The sequence below is a fragment of the Oncorhynchus keta genome, chromosome 25 (assembly GCF_023373465.1).
Source record: "Oncorhynchus keta strain PuntledgeMale-10-30-2019 chromosome 25, Oket_V2, whole genome shotgun sequence".
NCBI classification, from domain to species: domain Eukaryota; kingdom Metazoa; phylum Chordata; class Actinopteri; order Salmoniformes; family Salmonidae; genus Oncorhynchus; species Oncorhynchus keta.
The window spans coordinates 24,099,933-24,123,424 of NC_068445.1; the positions used below are offsets into that span (position 1 = coordinate 24,099,933).

Here is a 23,492-nt window from a genome sequence, read left to right on the forward strand (position 1 = left end):
ATCCCCTCCCAGATGCTTCCTATTGGCGCAGACCCAGGTGTCTGCCTGCCTGCACGCTCTCAGTTTTCTGATGTCTGGTCTGACATAATATGCACACACACACACCCTTGTTCGTCCCTTTGTGTTATCGTAGACAGGTTACACTTTGGGCTCCCTTTCATCTCGCATGCATTAGACCCTGTAAAACACACACCACACACACCGGGAGAGGTGTTTTAAGATGATATCTCACCAGGCAGAGGAAAATAAGGTTGTGTAAATAGGATTTCCTGCTTCTGTGATATCACTCCCTCATCCCCCTCTTCTCCACCCACCCAGCCCACCCAACAATTGTGCTGTTGCCTGATGATTAGATGTTTTGGTTTCTGCTCCTTTTGAGTCTGTTTGTTTAAATTTCTGTCTGGGATCAAACAGTGCCTTTCCCTCTGTAGTGGGAGAGATGGCAACCAGATCCGGACAGGGCTGAATCCTTGTGTGTGTGCGTACATCTTATATAATAATTTGGTGACATCCACCCAATATAATCAACAGTGAATATCTTATTGTCCAACTTCTGCCCCTTTGTTTTGCCTGAGCTGTACAGTAACTACTCTGTACTGTATTTCCCCTATCTAACCACCGTAATGACAGTCCAATCCCAGCTAGTAGTGTATGTTCAGTCCCAGACCCCCCACCAGCACTTCTTTCAGACCTCCGAGACATTGGTCCTTTCCCCCAGTGGGGGGGCCTCTGCCCCGGCCTGTATGGGGCCGGAGTGGGGCTTGCCTGGCACTCAGGGCTGGAACGGCTCTCCTAGCTGGGCTCCCGTGGAGGATGGCAGACTCAGTCACTGTACAGCTGCTTTGTTGGAACCCACCATGTGAAATCCATTGATTAGGGCCGGATGAATTTCTCAATTTACTTTTTTCCTTTTATGAACTGTAACTCAGCAAAATCTTTGAAATTGTTACGTGTTGTGTTTATATTTTTGTTCAGTATAGCTTTTACCCTATCCTATAGGGTGAGTGTTCTGACAGCCACAGGGGCTGGGGTGAGAGAGGGAGAGACGATATGCTTTGATAACGTCTCACACCCTTTCCTGCTCAACTGTTTAAAACTGTCTGTTTGTCCAATTGGTTCCCATGGTCCACTTAGCGTTCCCTTAACAACTGTCAGTTAACAAGTAATTAGGGTAAACTGAATAGATAGCCTACACACAGATGTGCACTGTAATACATCACAAACTCACATCCAGTTTCACACAAACCTCAGCTGCTCCTCCACAAACAACATTTATGAATTCCCACATGGGCCTACCAGCACACTCAGATTAAACAGGGATGGCAGTCTGTATCAGGCTAATGGTAGTGAGTTCCTGGATAAGTCATTATAGGCAGGAAGTGGAGGGGGGCACTCACTATCACAGGTCCTTATTTAACCGTGGAACCAAGCTGTATTTTTTTTGCATTTCCAATTACCCTTCGCTAAGCATCAATTTAATTGACTTTTAAAGGGGGAAAAAATGTCTGACTGTGATTTGCTCATCTTGGGTTTACTTGTTGTCCTTTGCGCTATGTTTGTTTGCCAGTTTAATAGATTGCTATACCAGGGTAGTACAATACCCCTCACCTATTAGACTAGGGTAGTACAATACCCCTCACATATTAGACTAGGGTAGTACAATACCCATCCCCTGTTAGATGGACTAGGGTAGTAGATTACCTCTCCCCTGTTAGATGGACTAGGGTAGTAGAACACCTCTCCCCTGTTAGACGGACTAGGGTAGTAGAACACCTCTCCCCTGTTAGACGGACTTGGGTAGTAGAACACCTCTCCCTGTTAGACGGACTAGGGTAGTAGAACACCTCTCCCCTGTTAGACGGACTAGGGTAGTAGAACACCTCTCCCCTGTTAGACTGACTAGGGTAGCAGATTACCCCTCCCCTGTTAGACGGACTAGGGTAGCAGATTACCCCTCCCCTGTTAGATGGACTAGGGTAGTAGAATACCCCTCCCCTGTTAGACTGACTTGGGTAGTAGAACACCTCTCCCCTGTTAGACGGACTAGGGTAGTAGAGCACCTCTCCCCTGTTAGATGGACTAGGGTAGTAGATTACCTCTCCCCTGTTAGATGGACTAGGGTAGTAGATTACCTCTCCCCTGTTAGATGGACTAGGGTAGTAGAACACCTCTCCCCTGTTAGATGGACTAGGGTAGTAGAACACCCCTCCCCTGTTAGACGGACTTGGGTAGTAGAACACCTCTCCCCTGTTAGACGGACTTGGGTAGGAGAACACCTCTCCCCTGTTAGACGGACTAGGGTAGTAGAACACCTCTCCTCTGTTAGACGGACTAGGGTAGTAGAACACCTCTCCCCTGTTAGACGGACTAGGGTAGTAGAACACCTCTCCTCTGTTAGACGGACTAGGGTAGTAGAACACCTCTCCCCTGTTAGATGGACTAGGGTAGTAGAACACCTCTCCCCTGTTAGATGGACTAGGGTAGTAGAACACCTCTCCTCTGTTAGATGGACTAGGGTAGTAGAACACCTCTCCCCTGTTAGACGGACTAGGGAACTTCATTGAGTACCAGTCCTTCTATTGAAGTCAGAGGCAGTAGCCAAGAATCTGCCACAAAAAGACCTCGGCTGTAGAATGATTAATGACTCTTGTGTTTTCCCCCTGATATTTATTAGTTTATTTTGTTTTCCGATCGCCACTTTCTCACCGTTTTTACATTGTTTGTCCTTTCATATATTTGTGTTCCCCTGCCCTCAGCCCCAGCCCTGCTCCCTCCGTATTATTAGGGGAAACAGCTTGTATAGAACAATATACGTTTCCTGCAATGTGTCAAGTCTATACCACCGACAAGACGCAGCCTGCCACCCTGCTCAATATAAGCTTATCAACCTCTGAACAAACCTCTCTTGCTCTCTGTCTCCATCCTTTTATTTTGTTCTCTCCTTCTCTCCCCTCCTCTTACTATGTTCCTTTGTTCTTCCTGCACTCTCTCCTTTCCTCTTTTTTTTTTTTGTAGTGCCAGTTTCCCTGGCTAAGGTCACAGTGGTCTGTAACTCATAAGTAGTCCTGAACAGGATATATTGGAGAGTTTATCCTCTGTGTCTGGGACCCTGCAGTCATATCCTGTGTGGGGCTTTACTCATAAACCACCTCACTACTGCTTCTCTATTTGATCAGACTATACACAGGAGCTGGTTTAGACTGGATCTTGGCTGGGACAATGCTACTGAAAAAATATCAGATAACAAAATCCCTGCAAATCAGTGGTAGTTGATTTGCCATATAAGGGAAGCTACTATGGCCACTGTAGTTTGAAGGGAGGCAGAGGTCAGAGATGGCTGGAGAGCTCAGGAGGAGTCATTTTCAAGCCGGGGGGGGGGGGGCAACCAATTGTTCGGCCCTCCCTTTCTCTCTCCCCCCTCTCCTGTTCTCGCGGAAGGCAATTTGGCCGTGCGGCTGCCATATATCACCCAGGCCGCCGCCCGTGATGCTGTCACAGCTTTCCCGTCATTGTCTCACTCCTGTCGACTCTCCCAGGCATCCTCAGTCCTCTCAGCCCTGCTGCTGCTATGTGAACCAGCGCTACAGCCCTGCAGGGGCTACTCAGTCCTCTCAGCTTGCTCCTGCTATGTAACCAGCGCTACAGGGGGTACTCGTAGCTATACCTATACCTCAGTCCTCTCAGCCTTGCTCCTGCTATGTGAACCAGCTCTACAGCCCCACAGGGGTACTCCTCAGTAGCCCTTAGTATAGGGCTATACCTCAGTCCTCTCAGCCTTGCTCCTGCTATGTGAACCAGCGCTACAGCCCCACAGGGGTACTCGTAGCTTAGTATAGGGCTATACCTTAGTCCTCTCAGCCTTGCTCCTGCTATGTGAACCAGCGCTACAGCCCCACAGGGGTACTAGTAGCTTAGTATGGGGCTATACCTCAGTCCTCTCAGCCCTGCTGCTGCTATGTGAACCAGCGCTACAGCCCCACAGGGGTACTCGTAGCTTAGTATAGGGCTATACCTCAGTCCTCTCAGCCTTGCTCCTGCTATGTGAACCAGCGCTACAGCCCCACAGGGGTACTCGTAGCTTAGTATAGGGCTATACCTCAGTCCTCTCAGCCTTGCTCCTGCTATGTGAACCAGCGCTACAGCCCCACAGGGGTACTAGTAGCTTAGTATAGGGCTATAACTCAGTCCTCTCAGCCCTGCTCCTGCTATGTGAACCAGCGCTACAGCCCCACAGGGGTACTAGTACCTTAGTATAGGGCTATACCTCAGTCCTCTCAGCCCTGCTCCTGCTATGTGAACCAGCGCTACAGCCCCACAGGGGTACTAGTAGCTTAGTATAGGGCTATACCTCAGTCCTCTCAGCCTTGCTGCTGCTATGTGAACCAGAGCTACAGCCCCACAGGGGTACTAGTAGCTTAGTATAGGGCTATACCTCAGTCCTCTCAGCCCTGCTCCTGCTATGTGAACCAGTGCTACAGCCCTACAGGGGTACTAATAGCTTAGTATAGGGCTATACCTCAGTCCTCTCAGCCTTGCTCCTGCTATGTGAACCAGCGCTACAGCCCCACAGGGGTACTAGTAGCTTAGTATAGGGCTATACCTCAGTCCTCTCAGCCTTGCTCCTGCTATGTGAACCAGAGCTACAGCCCCACAGGGGTACTAGTAGCTTAGTATAGGGCTATACCTCAGTCCTCTCAGCCTTGCTCCTGCTATGTGAACCAGAGCTACAGCCCCACAGGGGTACTAGTAGCTTAGTATAGGGCTATACCTCAGTCCTCTCAGCCTTGCTCCTGCTATGTGAACCAGCGCTACAGCCCCACAGGGGTAGCTTAGTATAGGGCTATACCTCAGTCCTCTCAGCCCTGCTCCTGCTATGTGAACCAACGCTACAGCCCCACAGGGGTACTAGTAGCTTAGTATAGGGCTATACCTCAGTCCTCTCAGCCTTGCTCCTGCTATGTGAACCAGCGCTACAGCCCCACAGGGGTACTAGTAGCTTAGTATAGGGCTATACCTCAGTCCTCTCAGCCCTGCTCCTGCTATGTGAACCAGCGCTACAGCCCCACAGGGGTACTAGTAGCTTAGTATAGGGCTATACCTCAGTCCTCTCAGCCTTGCTCCTGCTATGTGAACCAGTGCTACAGCCCACAGGGGTACTAGTAGCTTAGTATAGGGCTATACCTCAGTCCTCTCAGCCCTGCTCCTGCTATGTGAACCAGCCCCCCACAGGGGTACTAGTAGCTTGGTATAGGGCTATACCTCAGTCCTCTCAGCCCTGCTCCTGCTATGTGAACCAGCGCTACAGCCCCACAGGGGTACTAGTAGCTTAGTATAGGGCTATACCTCAGTCCTCTCAGCCCTGTTCCTGCTATGTGAACCAGCGCTACAGCCCCACAGGGGTACTAGTAGCTTAGTATAGGGCTATACCTCAGTCCTCTCAGCCCTGCTCCTGCTATGTGAACCAGCGCTACAGCCCCACAGGGCTACTCGTAGCTTAGTATAGGGCTATACCTCAGTCCTCTCAGCCCTGCTCCTGCTATGTGAACCAGCGCTACAGCCCCACAGGGGTACTAGTAGCTTAGTATAGGGCTATACCTCAGTCCTCTCAGCCCTGCTCCTGCTATGTGAACCAGCGCTACAGCCCCACAGGGGTACTAGTAGCTTAGTATAGGGCTATACCTCAGTCCTCTCAGCCCTGCTCCTGCTATGTGAACCAGCGCTACAGCCCCACAGGGGTACTAGTAGCTTAGTATAGGGCTATACCTCAGTCCTCTCAGCCCTGCTCCTGCTATGTGAACCAGCGCTACAGCCCCACAGGGGTACTAGTAGCTTAGTATAGGGCTATACCTCAGTCCTCTCAGCCCTGCTCCTGCTATGTGAACCAGCGCTACAGCCCCACAGGGGTACTAGTAGCTTAGTATAGGGCTATACCTCAGTCCTCTCAGCCCTGCTCCTGCTATGTGAACCAGCGCTACAGCCCCACAGGGGTACTAGTAGCTTAGTATAGGGCTATACCTCAGTCCTCTCAGCCCTGCTCCTGCTATGTGAACCAGCGCTACAGCCCCACAGGGGTACTAGTAGCTTAGTATAGGGCTATACCTCAGTCCTCTCAGCCCTGCTCCTGCTATGTGAACCAGCCACAGGGGTACAGCCCCACAGGGGTACTAGTAGCTTAGTATAGGGCTATACCTCAGTCCTCTCAGCCCTGCTCCTGCTATGTGAACCAGCGCTACAGCCCCACAGGGGTAGCTTAGTATAGGGCTATACCTCAGTCCTCTCAGCCCTGCTCCTGCTATGTGAACCAACGCTACAGCCCCACAGGGGTACTAGTAGCTTAGTATAGGGCTATACCTCAGTCCTCTCAGCCTTGCTCCTGCTATGTGAACCAGCGCTACAGCCCCACAGGGGTACTAGTAGCTTAGTATAGCGCTTGTATTCCCTCCCCAAATCCTGCATTGTTTCTTTTATCCTCTGATGGGTCTTAACTCCTAAAGACCAGTGAGTGTTTGTATGGGTAAAGGTCAAACACTGATAATGACCTCATCCTTACTGAGGTCTCTCCTGTGTGTGTGTCCGTGTGGTCGTTGTCCAGTCCTTTCCCTGCCTGTTACTCCAACAATTCTGTGGTATTTATTTGTCTGTCCTGTGGCAGTCATTGTGCCAGGGCATGCCCGCACTTCTGCAGGAGTAAAAATAATAAATACACATTTCCCTCCGTGGAGAGAATGACTAACACACAATTACCTTCTCAGGAGTGGATTTGGAACGTGCCTTTTACAGTGAGGAAACAGCAGGTTTCCTTGCTTTTGGAACATCTTAGTCCCCCCTGAATAATTGTTTTGCCTGACACCCCATCAAAAGAAAGACATAGAATCTACTTGTTAGTTAGACAAATAATATAAGTAAAGATATTAGCCCCTAGAAGTCAGAAGATCTTGAAGTCAAGATGGTGAAGTCATTTTTAATATTGAATATCTATCCATGTGTTTATGCTAGAGACTTACCATCTTGTAGTGGCTACATCTCAATCCCTTCTTTCCGGTGATATAAAGTTTCTGTGTTATTGTTCCATAACACAGGGCTTGTGATTGTACGCATGAGAGGATCCGGACAAGAAAATCAGCACTAAATCGTCTGTAAAACCCAAACCATGTGAGCTACAAACAAATATGTCACCAAAGGGGACACACTCACATTCAGCTCTACGACATCCACAAACTTTACGGCCGTCGTCTGAGCTCTCTGTCGCGGATGTCCTCCTTTCAAAGAGGTCTTCTTACAAAACCGACTGTCCAGACCGAACCGTTGGAGCTGTAGACTAATATGTCACCAATCTCAATGCACTCAATCTTCATGGGAGTGGTCTGAAGGTAGCTCAGCACCTGGCTGTAAAAACTGCAAGAACTGCATAGGAGTGAAATGTTCAACAAATAACCTGACCAAACATCTTATATCTTTCAGATATAGAAGACACTTCAAAACTTTGTCTCTTTATGATTCATTTTTAGACTTTCTGTTTTTGCCATTAATGAGTGTTATTCAATAAGTTTATATGGGATTTACCAGTAACGACCAAATTCAATGTTTCATCAAATAATTTGTTTATTTTTAAAAAGTATACCTACAGGGGGCCTAAAATTCTAAATCAAATGGCTAAATGATACATTTCATGACCATCTTAAAGCAATTCCATATGTTCACTTACTAGATATTGCGATCTAAGGGCTTAGACCTACGGGGTTAATAGATATATTAGTTTCTTACTACATTTATGTTCAACCTACTGTGAAACTGCACTGTGACAACCAGAACCAGCCTGGGGTAGCCTGAGGTAGCCTGAGCCCCTTTCAAAACTCTTAAGCTGACATGTTCCTTTGTGATACCAGCTTATATATTATTACATGGCTTAATTAGTACTGTACTGAACTTTCCTTCACACTCTGTGATCAGAGTTTGAGGTGGGTGGTCTGTGGATCGGTTGGGCCTTAGCTCTACTGTACGAATGCTCCCAGTCGAGGGGGGTTTGCTGTCATTCCGTTGCCTTTTTTAAATGACGCATTAAGCCCCACTAGTTACCTTAGTGACTGTCTTCCCCAACACCCCTCCATTCCCATGCTCACAGGCTGGGCAGACCGAGCAGGACCGGTCCAGTCTGGTACAGCAATTACAGGAAGGACCTCTGCTCTTGTGGTCCAGTGAATAGGTCTGGAATGTCAACTTGATGTCTTTGTTTAAATGCTCTTTCAGAATGAGTCACTCTTTGCTTCACCCTTTTCATTTCTGATCTGGACGAAAGAAGAAAGCTACTCTGTTTTCCCATGCAGTGCTGTGAGGGTCTCTGTTAGCCTGCGTACCTGTACACCTCCATGCTACTGTACGGGCAGCTAGATCATGGTGCAGTCGTCAGGATGTCTGTATGAGGTTGTCTCCAAAATTGCACCCTATTCCCTATATTGTGTACTACTTTTGACCAGAGCCCTCTGGGCCCAGTCTCTCTCCACACACATTCTCCTGCTGAGAGAGAGAGGAGACCCTCTCAGCTTGCCTCCCTCAGAGTGAGTATTGTTGGGGCTCCGTCACCCCCTCTGACTCCCTAGGGGCAGCAGGAGGGCAAGTCTCAAGGGAGGGATCTAATGCGCAGTCAGCGTTTTCCCCCACTGATTCCCTCATTGGTTGTGTTATGTGTGTGAGCCCAGTCAGTAGGAGCATGTGCGAGCTCAGTCAGTGGTCAAATATTACATTTTTGGTTGTTATTCATTTTGTATTGGATAGCTTTATTGGCTACAGAGGCTGTGGTCTGTAATGTTACATAAAGCTTACTTAGCATTCTGGGCCACTGCTGCCTTGCCCTCCTCACCCTGGGTCGATAAGAGTTTAATGATGCCATTCGTTTTTCACTCTGATTTGTTGATTTCATAAGACTTTCCTTAGGTGCATAGTTTCACTTCCAAGCATTGTTCCCTGGTGGAATAGTTGTTTAGTTGGCACAAACAGCCCATGATGGCAGACCTGAACAGGCTGCTGAGTCAGGCCAAGACTAGGGCCAGGTGGACAGACAGGGCTGTGGCTGATGTTACACAGGATGTGTCCCAAATGGCACCCTATTCCCTTTATACTGCACTACGTTTGACCTGGGCCCTCTATAAAGGGAATAGGTTGATATTTGGGACACAGCCACAAAGATTGGGACTGTTGTTCTCATAATGTAGAGGCTGCTATCTACAAACACCATTCTGGTCTGTGGCCACTGTAGCTAACTACTGTGGTGGAGCGGGGCTTAACCCAGGTGTGTGTTTGACTGTTTTTCTATTGGTTTGTGGCTATGATAGTCATACTCCTGTGGGTGTTTTTATATTGGGTTTCCTTTGAGGTCATGTTTATGAGAACCATATGGAAATATGATTTGTATTGTGTTTGTTATTCCATGGTGTCTGTAACCAGGGTTACTGCATCTGTTAGTGTGTGTTGGAGGTCTAAGTGACTCAATGTTTCCTTTTTCCCTATGTAGATAAAACGTCCTATATATATATATCTCCATATCCTATGGCCCTGGTCAAAATGTAGTGCACTATGTAGGGAATAGGGTGCCATTTGGGACAAAAGTGTTTAAACTTATCATATTCACTGTCTCCATAATACCCCATACAGTAAGAATGTCCCTCCCCATCCTTATAATTTATTTCTCCCAAGGGGAATGTTTCTTCCTCCTCCTCATCACGGCTCCACTTACACACAGTTATATTAGATCACATATCAAAACAAACTAAGTCTTTAAATCAGAAGCTCTCACTTCCTTTTCTAATTAATACTGAGGCAGAACCCTGTGTGCCATTGTTACCAGAGACCTGGCCTGCCAACTCAAACACAGCAACGGAGAGGGAGGCAGAGAGAGGGAGGCAGAGAGAGGGAGGCAGAGAGAGGGAGGCAGAGAGAGGGAGGCAGAGAGAGAGAGGGAGGCAGAGAGAGAGAGGGAGGCAGAGAGAGAGAGGGAGGCAGAGAGAGAGAGAGGGAGGCAGAGGGAGAGAGGGAGGCAGGCAGAGAGAGAGGGGGAGGCAGGCAGAGAGAGAGGGGGGAGGCAGGCAGAGAGAGAGGGGGGAGGCAGGCAGAGAGAGGCAGGCAGAGAGAGGGAGGCAGAGAGAGGGAGGCAGAGAGAGGGAGGGAGGCAGGCAGAGGGAGAGAGGCGGGGCAGGCAGAGAGAGAGAGGGGGAGGCAGGCAGAGAGAGAGAGGGGGAGGCAGGCAGAGAGAGAGGGGGAGGCAGGCAGAGAGAGAGAGGGGGAGGCACGCAGAGAGAGAGGGGGAGGCACGGAGAGAGAGGGGAGGTACGCAGAGAGAGAGGGGGAGGCAGGCAGAGAGACGGAGGGAGGAGAGAGAGAGAGAGAGAGGCAGAGAGATGGACTGCCTGCCTCCGTCCGAGAGAGAGAGAGAGAGACTGATGCAGAGAGAGAGACGGACGGAGGCAGGCAGGCAGGCAGAGAGAGGCAGAGAGAGAGAGAGAGAGAGAGAGAGAGAGAGAGAGAGAGAGAGAGAGAGAGAGAGAGAGAGAGAGAGAGAGAGCAGGAGAGAGAGAGAGAGAGAGAGAGAGAGAGAGAGAGAGAGAGAGAGAGAGAGAGGGAGAGGCAGACGAGAGAGAGAGAGGAGAGGGAGGGAGCGGAGGCAGGCAGAGCAGGAGAGAGGCGGAGGCAGGCAGAGAGCGAGCGGAGAGAAACGGACGGGAGGCAGAGAGCGGAGAGAGACGGAGGCAGGCAGAGAGAGGAGAGAGCGAGGCAGGCAGGAGGCAGGAGAGAGGCAGGCAGAGAGGAGACTGAGGCAGGCAGAGAGGAGAGAGACGGAGGCAGGCAGAGAGAGACGGAAGGAGAGAGAGACGGACGGAGGCAGGCAGAGAGCGAGGCAGGCAGAGAGAAGACGGGCAGGCAGGGGAGAGCAGGCAGGCAGAGCGAGAGGCGGAGGCAGGCAGAGGAGAGAGGCGGAGGCAGGCAGAGCGAGAGAGGCGGAGGCAGGCAGAGAGCGAGACTGAGGCAGGCAGAGGGAGTGAGACTGAGGCAGGCAGAGGGAGAGAGGAGACTGAGGCAGGCAGAGCAGAGGAGAGACTGAGGGGAGGCAGGCAGAGGGAGAGAGACGGAGGCAGGCAGAGGGAGAGAGGCGGAGGCAGGCAGAGGAGAGAGGCGGAAGGCAGAGGAGAGAGGCGAGGCAGGCAGAGGGAGAGAGAGGCAGAGGCAGGCAGAGAGAGAGGACGGAGGCAGGCAGAGGGAGAGAGGCAGACGGGAGGCAGGCAGAGGGAGAGAGAGACTGAGGCAGGCAGGCAGGCAGAGGGAGAGAGGCGGAGGCAGGCAGAGGGAGAGAGGACGGAGGCAGGCAGAGGGAGAGAGGCGGAGGCAGGCAGAGGAGAGAGAGGCAGGCAGAGAGCAGGCAGGCAGGCAGAGAGAGGACGGAGGCAGGCAGAGGAGAGAGGCAGGCGGAGGCAGGCAGGCAGGGAGAGAGGCGGAGGCAGGCAGAGAGAGAGAGAGGCAGGCAGAGCAGGCAGAGAGCAGAGGGAGAGAGAGAGGGGGCAGGCAGAGGGAGAGAGAGACGGAGGCAGGCAGAGAGAGAGAGAGGCGGAGGCAGGCAGGCAGAGGAGAGAGAAAGACAGGCAGAGAGAGAGACTGAGGCAGGCAGAGAGAGAGAGGCGGAGGCAGGCAGAGGGAGAGAGGCAGGCAGGCAGGCAGAGGGAGAGAGAGACGGAGGCAGGCAGAGGAGAGAGAGACGGAGGCAGGCAGAGAGCGGAGGCAAGCAGGCAGGCAGAGAGAGAGAGAGACGACTGAGGCAGGCAGGTAGAGAGAGAGAGGGGGGACGGAGGCAGGCAGAGAGAGAGAGGACGAGGCAGGCAGAGAGAGAGAGAGACGGAGGCAGGCAGAGAGAGAGAGAGACGGAGGCAGGCAGGAGGCAGGCAGAGAGAGAGAGATGGAGGCAGGCAGAGAGAGAGAGAGACGGACGGAGTCAGGCAGGCAGAGAGCGAGAGGCACGGAGAGACAGAGAGAGAGACGGAGGCAGGCAGAGAGAGAGAGAGAGGCAGGCAGAGGCAGGCAGAGAGAGACTGAGGCAGGCAGAGAGAGAGACTGAGGCAGGCAGAGAGAGAGACTGAGGCAGGCAGAGAGAGAGACTGAGGCAGGCAGGCAGGCAGAGAGAGAGAGAGACTGAGGCAGGCAGAGAGAGAGACTGAGGCAGGCAGAGAGAGAGACTGAGGCAGGCAGAGAGAGAGAGACAGACTGAGGCAGGCAGAGAGCGAGAGAGACGGAGGCAGGCAGAGGGAGAGAGAGACGGAGGCAGGCAGAGGCAGAGAGCGAGAGACGGACGGAGGCAGAGGCAGCGAGAGACGGACGGCAGGCAGGCAGGCGAGAGAGACGGAGGAGGAGGCAGGCAGGCAGAGGGAGCAGAGAGAGCGAGAGAACGAGAGCAGGCAGCAGAGAGAGAGACGGACGAGGAGGCAGGCAGGCAGAGAGAGAGACGGACGGAGGCAGGCAGGCAGAGAGCGGAGGAGGCAGGCAGCGAGAGAGAGGGAGGCAGGAGGCAGGCAGAGAGCAAGAGAGACGGGAGGCAGGCAGAGAGAGAGAGAGAGGCAGGCGGAGGCAGGCAGAGAGAGAGAGACGGAGGCAGGCAGAGAGAGAGAGGACGGAGGCAGGCAGAGAGCGAGAGAGGCAGACAGAGGCAGGCAGAGCAGGCAGAGGGAGAAGAGAGAGCGAGAGAGAGGACGGAGGCAGGTAGGCAGAGAAGCGAGAGATGGACGGAGGCAGGCAGAGAACGAGAGATGGACGGAGGCAGGCAGAGAGAGAGACTGACAGAGAGCGAGAGGCAGGCAGAGAGAGAGAGACGGAGGCAGGCAGAGAGAGAGAGAGACGGAGGCAGGCAGAGAGAGAGAGAGAGACGGAGGCAGGCAGAGAGAGAGAGAGACACGGAGGCAGGCAGAGAGAGAGAGACGGAGGCAGGCAGAGAGAGAGAGAGACGGAGGCAGGCAGAGAGAGAGAGACGGAGGCAGGCAGAGAGAGAGAGAGACGGAGGCAGGCAGAGAGAGAGAGAGAGCGGAGGCAGGCAGAGAGAGAGAGAGAGACGGAGACGGAGGAGGCAGGCAGGCAGGCAGAGAGAGAGAGACGGACGGAGGCAGGCAGGCAGGCAGAGAGCCAGAGACGGACGGAGGCAGGCAGGCAGAGCAGAGAGAGACAGACGGAGGCAGGCAGGCAGGCAGGCAGAGAGAGAGAGAGAGATAGACGGAGGCAGGAGGCAGGAAGGCAGAGAGCAGAGAGACTGAGGCAGGCAGGCAGAGAGCGAGAGACGGACGGAGGCAGGCAGGCAGAGAGAGAGAGACGGACGGAGGCAGGCAGGCAGAGAGCGAGAGACGGACGGAGGCAGGCAGGCAGAGAGCGAGAGACGGAGGCGGAGGCAGGCAGGCAGAGAGCGAGAGACGGACGGAGGCAGGCAGGCAGAGAGAGAGAGAGAGACGGACGGAGGCAGGCAGGCAGGCAGAGAGCGAGAGACGGACGGAGGCAGGCAGGCAGGCAGAGAGCGAGAGACGGACGGAGGCAGGCAGGCAGGCAGAGAGCGAGAGACGGAGGCAGGCAGGCAGAGAGCGAGAGACGGAGGCAGGCAGAGAGAGAGAGAGATAGACGGAGGCAGGCAGAGAGAGAGGGAGGCAGGCAGAGAGAGACGGAGGCAGGCCGAGAGAGACGGATGGAGGCAGGCAGGCAGAGAGCGAGAGACGGAGGCAGGCCGAGAGAGACGGAGGCAGGCCGAGAGACACGGAGGCAGGCCGAGAGAGACGGATGGAGGCAGGCAGGCAGCGAGCGAGAGACGGACGCAGGCAGGCAGGCAGAGAGCGAGAGACGGACGGAGGCAGGCAGGCAGGCAGCGAGCGAGCGAGAGACGGACGGAGGCAGGCAGGCAGGCAGGAAGCGAGCGAGAGACGGACGGAGGCAGGCAGAGCGAGAGGGAGAGCAAGAGATGGATGGAGGCAGGCAGAGCGAGAGGGAGAGAGACACGGACGGAGGCAGGCAGAGAGAGAGAGAGGGAGCGAGAGACGGACGAAGGCAGGCAGAGAGAGAGAGAGACAGACGGAGGCAGGCAGAGAGCGAGAGACAGACAGAGAGGCAGGCAGAGCGAGAGGAGAGCGAGAGATATACTGGAGGCAGGAGGCAGGCAGAGGGAGAGCGAGAGAGAGAGAGAGAGAGAGAGAGAGAGAGAGAGAGAGAGATAGAGGAGGCAGGCAGAGAGAGAGAGAGAGAGAGGAGCGAGAGAGAGGAGAGAGAGGCAGGCAGAGAGAGAGAGAGAGCGAGAGACGGAGAGGAGGCAGGCAGAGAGAGAGAGAGGGAGAGAGAGACGGAGGCAGGCAGAGCAGAGAGCAGGAGAGGAGAGACGGACGGAGGCAGGCAGGCAGAGAGCGAGCGAGAGAGGCAGAGAGAGAGAGAGAGAGACTGCAGGCAGGAGAGAGACTGAGGCAGGCAGAGAGAGAGACTGAGGCAGGCAGGCACGAGGCAGGCAGGCAGGCAGGCAGAGAGAGAGACTGAGGCAGGCAGAGAGAGAGAGGCAGGCAGAGAGACGGAGGCAGGCAGAGAGAGAGAGAGATAGACGGAGGCAGGCAGAGAGAGAGGCAGAGAGAGAGACGGAGGCAGGCAGAGAGCGAGAGAGACGGACGGAAGGCAGGCAGAGAGAGAGAGAGAGGCAGGCAGAGAGACGGACGGAGGCAGGCAGAGAGAGAGAGGGGAGCAGAGAGAGCGAGAGACGGACAGGCAGGCAGGCAGAGAGAGAGAGAGACGAGGCAGGAGGCGAGAGAGCGAGACGGAGGCAGGCAGGCAGAGAGAACGAGAGACGGACGGAGGCAGGCAGAGAACAGCGGAGCAGGCAGAGACGAGATGCAGGCAGGCAGAGAGAGAGACGAGCAGAGAGACGGAGGCAGGCAGGCAGGCAGGCAGAGAGAGAGAGAGACTGAGGCAGGCAGAGAGAGAGAGAGACGGAGGCAGGCAGGCAGGCAGGCAGAGAGAGAGAGAGACGGAGGCAGGCAGAGCAGAGAGAGAGAGAGGCAGGCAGAGAGAGCAGGCAGGCAGAGAGAGAGAGAGAGACGGAGGCAGGCAGAGAGAGATAGACGACGAGGCAGGCAGAGAGAGAGATAGACGGAGGCAGGCAGAGAGAGAGAGAGAGAGAGACAGACGGAGGCAGGCAGGCAGAGAGAGAGAGAGACAGACGGAGGCAGGCAGGCAGAGGCAGAGAGAGAGACGGAGGGCAGGCAGGCAGAGAGAGAGAGAGAACGAGAGACGATAGAGGCAGGCAGGCAGAGACGGACGAGAGAGAGATAGACGAGAGACGGCAGGCAGAGAGAGAGCGAGAGACGGAGAGGCAGGCAGAGAGAGAGAGATAGACGGAGGCAGGCAGGCAGAGAGAGAGAGAGACGGAGGCAGGCAGAGAGAGCGAGAGAGGATAGAGGCAGGCAGGCAGGCAGAGAGAGAGAGATAGACGGAGGCAGGCAGAGAGAGAGAGAGAGAGATAGAGGCGGAGGCAGGGCAGGCAGGCAGAGAGAGAGACGAGGCAGGCAGGCAGAGCGAGAGAGGAGAGGCAGGCAGGCAGAGGAGAGCAGAGATGGAGGAGGCAGGCAGAGAGAGAGAGACGGACGGAGGCAGGCAGAGAGAGAGAGAGAGAGACGGAGGCAGGCAGAGAGAGAGAGAGAGAGACGGAGGCAGGCAGAGAGAGAGAGAGAGAGACAGACTGAGGCAGGCAGAGAGAGAGAGAGACGATAGAGGCAGAGAGAGGGAGCGGAGGCAGGCAGAGAGAGAGAGAGATAGGCAGGCAGGAGGCAGGCAGAGAGAGAGAGAGATAGAGGCGGAGGCAGGCAGAGAGAGAGAGAGAGGCAGAGAGAGAGAGAGACGGAGGCAGGCAGAGAGAGAGAGAGGCAGAGACGCAGGCAGGCAGGCAGAGAGAGACGGCAGAGAGACGGACGGAGGCAGAGAGCGAGAGATGGACAGAGGCAGGCAGAGAGAGAGGAGAGACGGACAGGCAGAGGCAGGCAGAGGGAGAGGAGAGAGACGGAGGCAGAGAGAGCGGAGGCAGGCAGAGGCAGAGAGAGAGACGAGAGACGAGGAGGCAGGCAGAGGGAGAGAGAGGAGCGAGAGACGGACGGAGGCAGGCAGGCAGCGAGCGAGAGACGGACGCAGGCAGGCAGGCAGCGAGCAGAGAGACGAGATGCGGAGGTAGGAGAGAGATAGACGGAGGCAGAGAGAGAGATAGAGGCAGGCAGAGACGGAGATAGACGGAGGCAGGCAGAGAGAGAGAGAGAGACTGAGGCAGGCAGAGAGAGAGAGAGAGACGGAGGCAGGCAGAGAGAGGCAGAGAGAGACGGAGGCAGGCAGAGAGAGAGAGAGATAGACGGAGGCAGGCAGAGAGAGAGAGAGATAGACGGAGGCAGGCAGAGAGAGAGAGAGATAGACGGAGGCAGGCAGAGAGATAGACGGAGGCAGGCAGAGAGAGAGAGATAGACGGAGGCAGGCAGAGAGAGACGGAGGCAGGCAGAGAGATAGACGGAGGCAGAGAGAGAGAGATAGACGGGCAGGCAGAGAGAGAGAGAGATAGACGGAGGCAGGCAGAGAGAGAGAGAGATAGACGGAGGCAGGCAGAGAGAGAGAGAGAGAGGCAGAGAGAGAGAGAGAGAGAGAGAGAGAGGCAGGCAGGCAGAGAGCGAGAGACGGACGGAGGCAGGCAGAGAGAGAGCAGAGAGACGGAGGCAGGCAGAGAGGAGATAGACAGGGCAGAGAGAGAGAGAGAGCGAGAGACGGACGGACGGAGGCAGGCAGGGAGGCAGAGAGAGAGACGACGGAGGCAGGAGGCGGAGCAGGCAGAGGGAGAGAGAGAGAGGAGAGGCAGACGGAGACGGAGGAGGCAGGCAGAGAGAGAGAGAGAGACGGAGGCAGGAGGAGGCAGGCAGAGAGAGAGCGAGAGGCAGGCAGGAGCAGGAGATAGACGGAGGCAGGCAGGAGAGCGAGAGACGAGGCAGGCAGAGAGAGAGACAGGCAGGCAGAGAGAGAGAGGCAGAGAGAGAGAGAGAGAGCAGCAGGCAGAGAGAGAGAGAGAGACGAGGCAGGCAGAGAGAGAGAGAGAGACGGAGGCAGGCAGAGAGAGAGAGAGAGAGAGATAGAGATAGACGGAGGCAGAGCAGAGAGAGAGAGAGATAGACGGAGGCAGGCAGAGAGAGAGAGAGAGAGACGGAGGCAGGCAGAGAGATAGACGGAGGCAGGCAGGCAGAGAGATAGACGGAGGCAGGCAGAGAGATAGACGGAGGCAGAGAGAGAGATAGACGGAGGCAGGCAGAGAGAGAGATAGACGGAGGCAGAGAGAGAGAGAGAGATATACTGAGGCAGGCAGAGAGAGAGAGAGATAGACGGAGGCAGGCAGAGAGAGAGAGAGAGAGATAGACGGAGGCAGGCAGAGAGGCAGAGGCAGAGAGAGATAGACGGAGGCAGAGAGAGAGAGAGAGACGGAGGCAGGCAGAGAGAGAGAGACGGAGGCAGAGAGAGAGACAGATAGGCAGGCAGGCAGAGAGAGAGAGAGAGATAGACGGAGGCAGGCAGAGAGAGAGAGACGAGAGAGAGAGAGAGAGAGAGAGAGAGCAGGCAGAGAGAGAGCGAGAGAGGCGGACGGACGGAGGCAGGCAGAGGGAGAGAGAGAGGAGAGACGGACGGACGGAGGCAGGCAGAGGGAGAGAGAGAGAGAGGCAGGCAGACGAGGACGGACGGACGGAGGGCAGAGCAGAGAGGACGAGAGGCAGGCAGAGAGAGCGAGAGACGGACGGACGGAGGCAGGCAGAGAGAGAGCGAGAGAGACGGACGGAGGCAGGCAGGCAGGCAGAGACAGAGAGACAGAGACAGAGAGACAGAGAGACAGAGAGAGAGCCAGAGAGAGAGCAGAGAGAGAGACAGAGAGCCAGAGAGAGAGACAGAGAGAGAGCGAGAGACGGACGGACGGAGGCAGGCAGAGAGAGAGAGTTAGACCTAGAGCTGGTGGGTCATAAAAACCAAAATGGCCCCCATATCTACCTTCTCTCTGCCAATTACAACACAGGACTGTAATCAGCCTTCTAGTTAGACAGTAAGGAGAGAGGATTGTGTAGGAGCATCTCAATACTCTGTTACAGCAGCGCCGGATGTTGCAACTAAGAGGCCTGGTATCCTGTACAAAAGCCCAATATCTCTGTCAGGATTACTTGTATTGTTAGATGACTGCTAAAATCCACTTTAAATGCAAGCCTATGAAATGTACTTATTTTCAGTTACTTTAAAGTGTGATGAATGAGTATAGTAAAGATATCTAAATAAATAGGATAACAAATATAATTGACTTGCCTAACATTGTGTGTTCTATTTGTCATTTAGACGTATTTAGACCAGGCAGTGGTTTGGACACATCACCCCTGAAGCTAGTGATTACAGGTGTGGTTGGTTAAGTCAGGCTGCTGTAAATAGATGTTAGGTAAATCCAGGCAAATAGTTATTAGGCTTAGCAGGTTGGGGAACAGGTCCAAACACCAGTTGAGAGATTGGTTTTTAGTTCAATTCCTCAGTTGAGATGCAACTCCCTATCAACTTTCCTATAAATCTCCCACTGATATCACTGGATGATTCACATGAAACCTTTTGTTATGGCAGTTGGTTGTTGAGTGTATTGTTGGTCGCTGTGGCTTTGCAGGAGGCTCCTTCTGTATCCCTCCCACCTCTGATACATTCAGAAATATAGTTCACATGTTTTTCAGCATTTTAAACTGGATTGACGTAACCAGTTTTGTTGTTTGTTACTTTTTTCCCTGCCATTGTGTGATATCTGTTTATTTTCCCCTCGGTGGCACGTTTCCCGAACTCCTACCCCACAATACTGATGTTTCTGTTCTGTGTGGGAAGAATCCACAGGTCGTGTGTGATGGGGAACGGGTCTTGTTCTGTGTCCAGCTGTCCTCTGGGTCCAGTAGGTCTGTTTGTTTTCAGTTGTCCTTAACAATACCCTCCTCTCCCCACACACACCCTATAACACACACTCTGCTCTGAGAAAACAACCCACAACCATAACAGGAGCTGGAACAGTGGCCTGCTCTGTAGGAAAAGGCTGCTCTCACATCCTGGGTTCCTGTTTCCCTCTCTACTGTACTTTATAGATTACATGAAAGTCCCAAAAATGTCAGGGAAACAACACTTGACATTTTTGGGCTCAGTTATGCAACACTCATGCATTGTTAATTGAATTTTGCTCTTGAGAAAACAGAGAAAAATACACCTTTGATGTATAAAATAAATATTTCCACCTGTCCTCTAGATACTGGTGAAGAAAGGCCGTTACTTCACTGCTGGAGGCTGAACAAAGGAGGGGGAGAACTTTCCTTATGACTGTTAGACATCTCTCACAAAACACACCCTCGCTCTCCCCGGTCTCCACCCTAGGGGTAGTAAATGAAAGTCCCTGGGCCTGTGAGGCTGCACAAAACACACCCTCTCTCTCCCCCGTCTCCACCCTAGGGGTAGTTAATTAAAGTCCCTGGGCCTGTGAGGCTGCAAAAAACACACCAAGTATTCTCTGGCTCTCAGCAGTGCAGTAGTGGACTGACTATAGTGTAGTCAAAAGCCCTCTCCTGGTGTCGCCCTGAAGAGGTGTAGGGAAGTGAACTAGGACCGGGGCGAGTGGGATGTTTTATTCTCCAGATAGTGTTGAGGACCGGGGCGAGTGGGATGTTTTATCCTCCAGATAGTGTTGAGGACCGGGGCGAGTGGGATGTTTTATTCTCCAGATAGTGTTGAGGACCGGGGCGAGTGGGATGTTTTATTCTCCAGATAGTGTTGAGGACCGGGGCGAGTGGGATGTTTTATCCTCCAGATAGTGTTGAGGACCGGGGCGAGTGGGATGTTTTATTCTCCAGATAGTGTTGAGGACCGGGGCGAGTGGGATGTTTTATTCTCCAGATAGTGTTGAGGACCGGGCGAGTGGGATGTTTTATTCTCCAGATAGTGTTGAGGACCGGGCGAGTGGGATGTTTTATTCTCCAGATAGTGTTGAGGACCGGGGCGAGTGGGATGTTTTATTCTCCAGATAGTGTTGAGGACCGGGGCGAGTGGGATGTTTTATTCTCCAGATAGTGTTGAGGACCGGGGCGAGTGGGATGTTTTATTCTCCAGATAGTGTTGAGGACCGGGGCGAGTGGGATGTTTTATTCTCCAGATAGTGTTGAGGACCGGGGCGAGTGGGATGTTTTATTCTCCAGATAGTGTTGAGGACCGGGGCAAGTGGGATGTTTTATTCTCCAGATAGTGTTGAGGACCGGGGCAAGTGGGATGTTTTATTCTCCAGATAGTGTTGAGGACCGGGGCGAGTGGGATGTTTTATCCTCCAGATAGTTTTGAGGACCGGGGCAAGAACTAGAAGTATTAAGAGGGAGAAGGAAATGGTGTGTCCAGAATCTTACTCCTGTCGTGGAGGCTGGGCCATGTCTGAAACAGTGACACAGGAGAGCGAGAACAGAGGGAAGAGGGGCCTGACAGACAGCAGTGACATCGAAAATTACCAACTGCCTAGTTCAGATGAGAGGGATTCCTGCTTGGTTGGGGGCGGCTCTGGCTGGTACAGGTTGCCCTTAGGCACTGATTGTGAAACTGACCTTAGCTCAGTGCCTAGGGGTAACTTCATCTGCCTCCTTAGGGAAGAGAAGGAGGATTGGCCTGAGAAAGTTTGAAAGGTCAAAAGGTCACGGTGGGTTTTTGACCCTGTGTGTATGTTTCTGTGTTAGATCCTGGATGAGATTGCAGAGCATGGCATCAGGATCTACCAGCTACCAGACGCTGACTCAGATGAGGATGAGGAGTTCAAGGAGCAGACACGAGTACTGAAGGTACGACACACACAGGCAAATGGCACCATATTCCCTATGTAGTGTACTATTTTTGCCATCTGGTCATGTAGGTAATAGGGTGTCATTTGGGATGACGTAGCCACAGAAATACTAACACCAACTAAGAGAAAGGACTCCAGGAGAAACGCCACTACCAGAAGGGACAGGAAGTAACAAATAGAACCACTCTTGTTATGTAGTTTCTCTCTTAAAACCACAGGGCATGAGTTTTAGGATGATCAGAATATCAAACGTGTTGATTATAATACAGTATATCACAAAAGTGAGTACACCCCTCACATTTTTGTAAATATTTCAGTATATATTTTCATGTGACAACACTGAAGAAATGACACTTTGCTACAATGTAAAGTAGTGAGTGTACAGCTTGTATAACAGTGTAAATTTGCTGTCCCCTCAAAATAACTCAACACACAGCCATTAATGTCTAAACAGCTGGCAACAAAAGTGAGTACACCCCTAAGTGAAAATGTCCAAATTGGGCCCAATTAGCCATTTTCCTTCCCCGGTGTCATGTGACTCGCTTAGTGTTACAAGGTCTCAGGTGTGAATGGGTAGCAGGTGTGTTAAATTTGGTGTCATCGCGCTCACACTCCTCATACTGACTGGTCACTGGAAGTTCAACATAGTACCTCATGGCAAAGAACTCTCTGAGGATCTGAAAAAAATAATTGTTGCTCTACATAAAGATGGCCTGGGCTATAAGAAGATTGCCAAGACCCTGAAACTGAGCTGCAGCACAGTTTCAGGGTGTACTCACTTTTGGGGTGTACTCACTTTTGTGATATACTGTAGGTCAGCGTTATGTCCAACCTGAACCATCTGGTCAATATTTCCTTCCTTGATCCCTCTATCTCTATATCCCTTTGTTTTCACACTCCTCTCTGTCTCTTTATCTTCCTCACCCTTCTATCCATCTCTCCCTCGCTTTACTCCTCCACCTCAGGCGAGCATTCCGTTTGCTGTGATTGGTTCGAACCAGCTGATTGAGGTGAAAGGGAAGAAAATCAGAGGTCGTCTCTACCCCTGGGGGGTCGTGGAGGTGGAGAACCCAGAGCACAACGACTTCCTCAAACTACGCACCATGCTTGTGTGAGTCACCATGACAATGCAATGCAACTTTTGTTAAAAAAAACAATTAATCAAATGTATGAACAGGTAGCCTTTAATACTACATGTAAAGTAATAGGAATCTATGCATGCTCTTATCCCTGCTTTTCCTTTATGTATTACTATATTGCCATCTAGTGGGTGAATAGAGAACTTCAAGTCTGCCCATCTGTTGCTTCCTCTAGTGGTGCAGTCTAATCTAGTGGGTGTTATGGGGGTTCGTACTAGCCGTATAGTGATACTGACGTGTGATGGTTGTGTGTGTTTTCAGCACCCACATGCAGGACCTCCAGGAGGTCACGCAGGACCTGCACTACGAGAACTTTCGCTCAGAGAGACTGAAGAGAGCTGGCAGGTCAGTCTGCAGTGTTATTTATATATATAATAATAATAATAATAATATATGCCATTTAGCAGACGCTTTTATCCAAAGCGACTTACAGTCATGTGTGCATACATTCTACGTATGGGTGGTCCCGGGAATCGAACCCACTACCCTGGCGTTACAAGCGCCATGCTCTACCAACTGAGCTACAGAAGGACCACTATATATATATACACAGAGGCTGATGCTGAGGCTATTACAGTTATGTTCCGTATTATTCCCCTACAGAGCTGTGGAAGAGGATGTGGTTGACAAAGACCAGATTCTCCTGCAGAAGGAGGCTGAGGTGAGTAGCTAATACAGGGTTAACGTGAGAGACAAGGATGTTTGCATCTACCCTTTTGTCCATACTAAACCATGCAGCCAGTGATCTGTCAGAGAATAACAAATGACCCGATGCTTCCGAATTCCCTCTGATTGGGCTGTTTGTTTTGCCATTGCGAAGTATAGAGATGGTGGAGTGCAATTAAAGCTGTTATTAAACATGCATGGCTGTACAGGATATGACATATCTGACTTCCTGTCCCAGTTAAATGGTGGGAATGAGTCAGGTGATGTAAAGAGTATTGTATACAGGGTTTATACTGGCTTGGCTGCTGGTGGGGGCTGTGTCCATAAAGATCCTATTAAATTACTATTCTAATTCCTAATTCTATGGCTGTGTCCTTATGGGAGGTCAGATTGGTTTCGTACACCATATGTTTTGAAGGTTTCTGTTCCTTGACTGATGTTATGAAGAGGGTCAAAAGTTTTCAGTCAACCAGAAATAAATTTAGAAATCAAATTGTATTTGTCACATGCGCCGAATACAATAGGTGTAGACTTGACATTGAAATGCTTACTTACAAGCTCATAAACAACAATGCAGTTTTAAGAAAACACCTAAAAAAGTAAGAGATAAGAATAACAATAGGGAGGCTTTATACAGGGGGTACCGGTACAGAGTCAATGTGTGGGGGCACCGGTATTGAGGTAATATGTACATGTAGGTAGAGTTATTAAAGTGACTATACATAGGTAATAACAGAGAGTAGCAGCAGCATAGAATAGGTGACAAGAGGCAACGCAAATAGTCTGGGTAGCCATTTGATTAGATGTTC

At 52.3% G+C, this 23,492-nt stretch overlaps 2 protein-coding genes and 1 long non-coding RNA gene across 12 annotated transcripts in view; 1 reads left to right on the forward strand and 2 right to left on the reverse strand.

The window, feature by feature from the left end:
• LOC118371618 (septin-2) overlaps positions 1 to 23,492 on the forward strand; it is a 44,459-nt gene that overhangs the window by 18,261 nt on the left and 2,706 nt on the right. For all 7 annotated transcript variants that reach the window (XM_035757148.2, XM_052478982.1, XM_052478983.1 and 4 more), the window contains 4 exons: positions 20,775 to 20,876; positions 21,844 to 21,989; positions 22,279 to 22,362; positions 22,621 to 22,678. In XM_035757148.2, coding sequence (XP_035613041.1) covers positions 20,775 to 20,876; positions 21,844 to 21,989; positions 22,279 to 22,362; positions 22,621 to 22,678 — 390 coding nt within the window. The remainder of the gene's footprint in view (positions 1 to 20,774; positions 20,877 to 21,843; positions 21,990 to 22,278; positions 22,363 to 22,620; positions 22,679 to 23,492) is intronic.
• On the reverse strand, positions 33 to 3,181 carry LOC127911703 (uncharacterized). 4 transcript variants are annotated; one of them, XR_008078987.1, is made up of 3 exons: positions 1,845 to 3,181; positions 1,738 to 1,809; positions 33 to 1,701 (listed from the first exon to the last, which is right to left on the reverse strand). XR_008078987.1 is itself a non-coding variant. In XM_052478986.1 (2 exons), exons 1-2 carry the CDS (start codon positions 2,559 to 2,561, stop codon positions 1,612 to 1,614), a joined length of 915 nt encoding a protein of 304 aa, XP_052334946.1. In that variant the 5' UTR covers positions 2,562 to 3,181; the 3' UTR covers positions 33 to 1,611. The 4 variants fall into 4 exon arrangements, 1 of the variants encoding a protein (XP_052334946.1); XR_008078986.1 differs by having other exon boundaries at positions 33 to 1,773; positions 2,169 to 3,181; XR_008078985.1 differs by having other exon boundaries at positions 33 to 1,773.
• On the reverse strand, positions 3,392 to 6,130 carry LOC127911705 (uncharacterized). Its single transcript, XR_008079007.1, has 6 exons — positions 5,512 to 6,130; positions 5,260 to 5,343; positions 4,517 to 4,768; positions 4,265 to 4,348; positions 3,929 to 4,180; positions 3,392 to 3,541 (listed from the first exon to the last, which is right to left on the reverse strand). It is a non-coding gene; the product is annotated as an uncharacterized LOC127911705 (long non-coding RNA).

Bases quoted from the DNA above. Each gene is read 5' to 3' on its own strand.
- LOC127911703 (XM_052478986.1), bottom strand. From the start codon at position 2,561: ATGAAGTTCCCTAGTCCGTCTAACAGGGGAGAGGTGTTCTACTACCCT. The intron at 1,810-1,844 runs GTGTTCTACTAC...TAACAGGGAGAG, and splicing joins GTCCGTCTAACAGGGGAGAG to GTGTTCTACTACCCAAGTCC.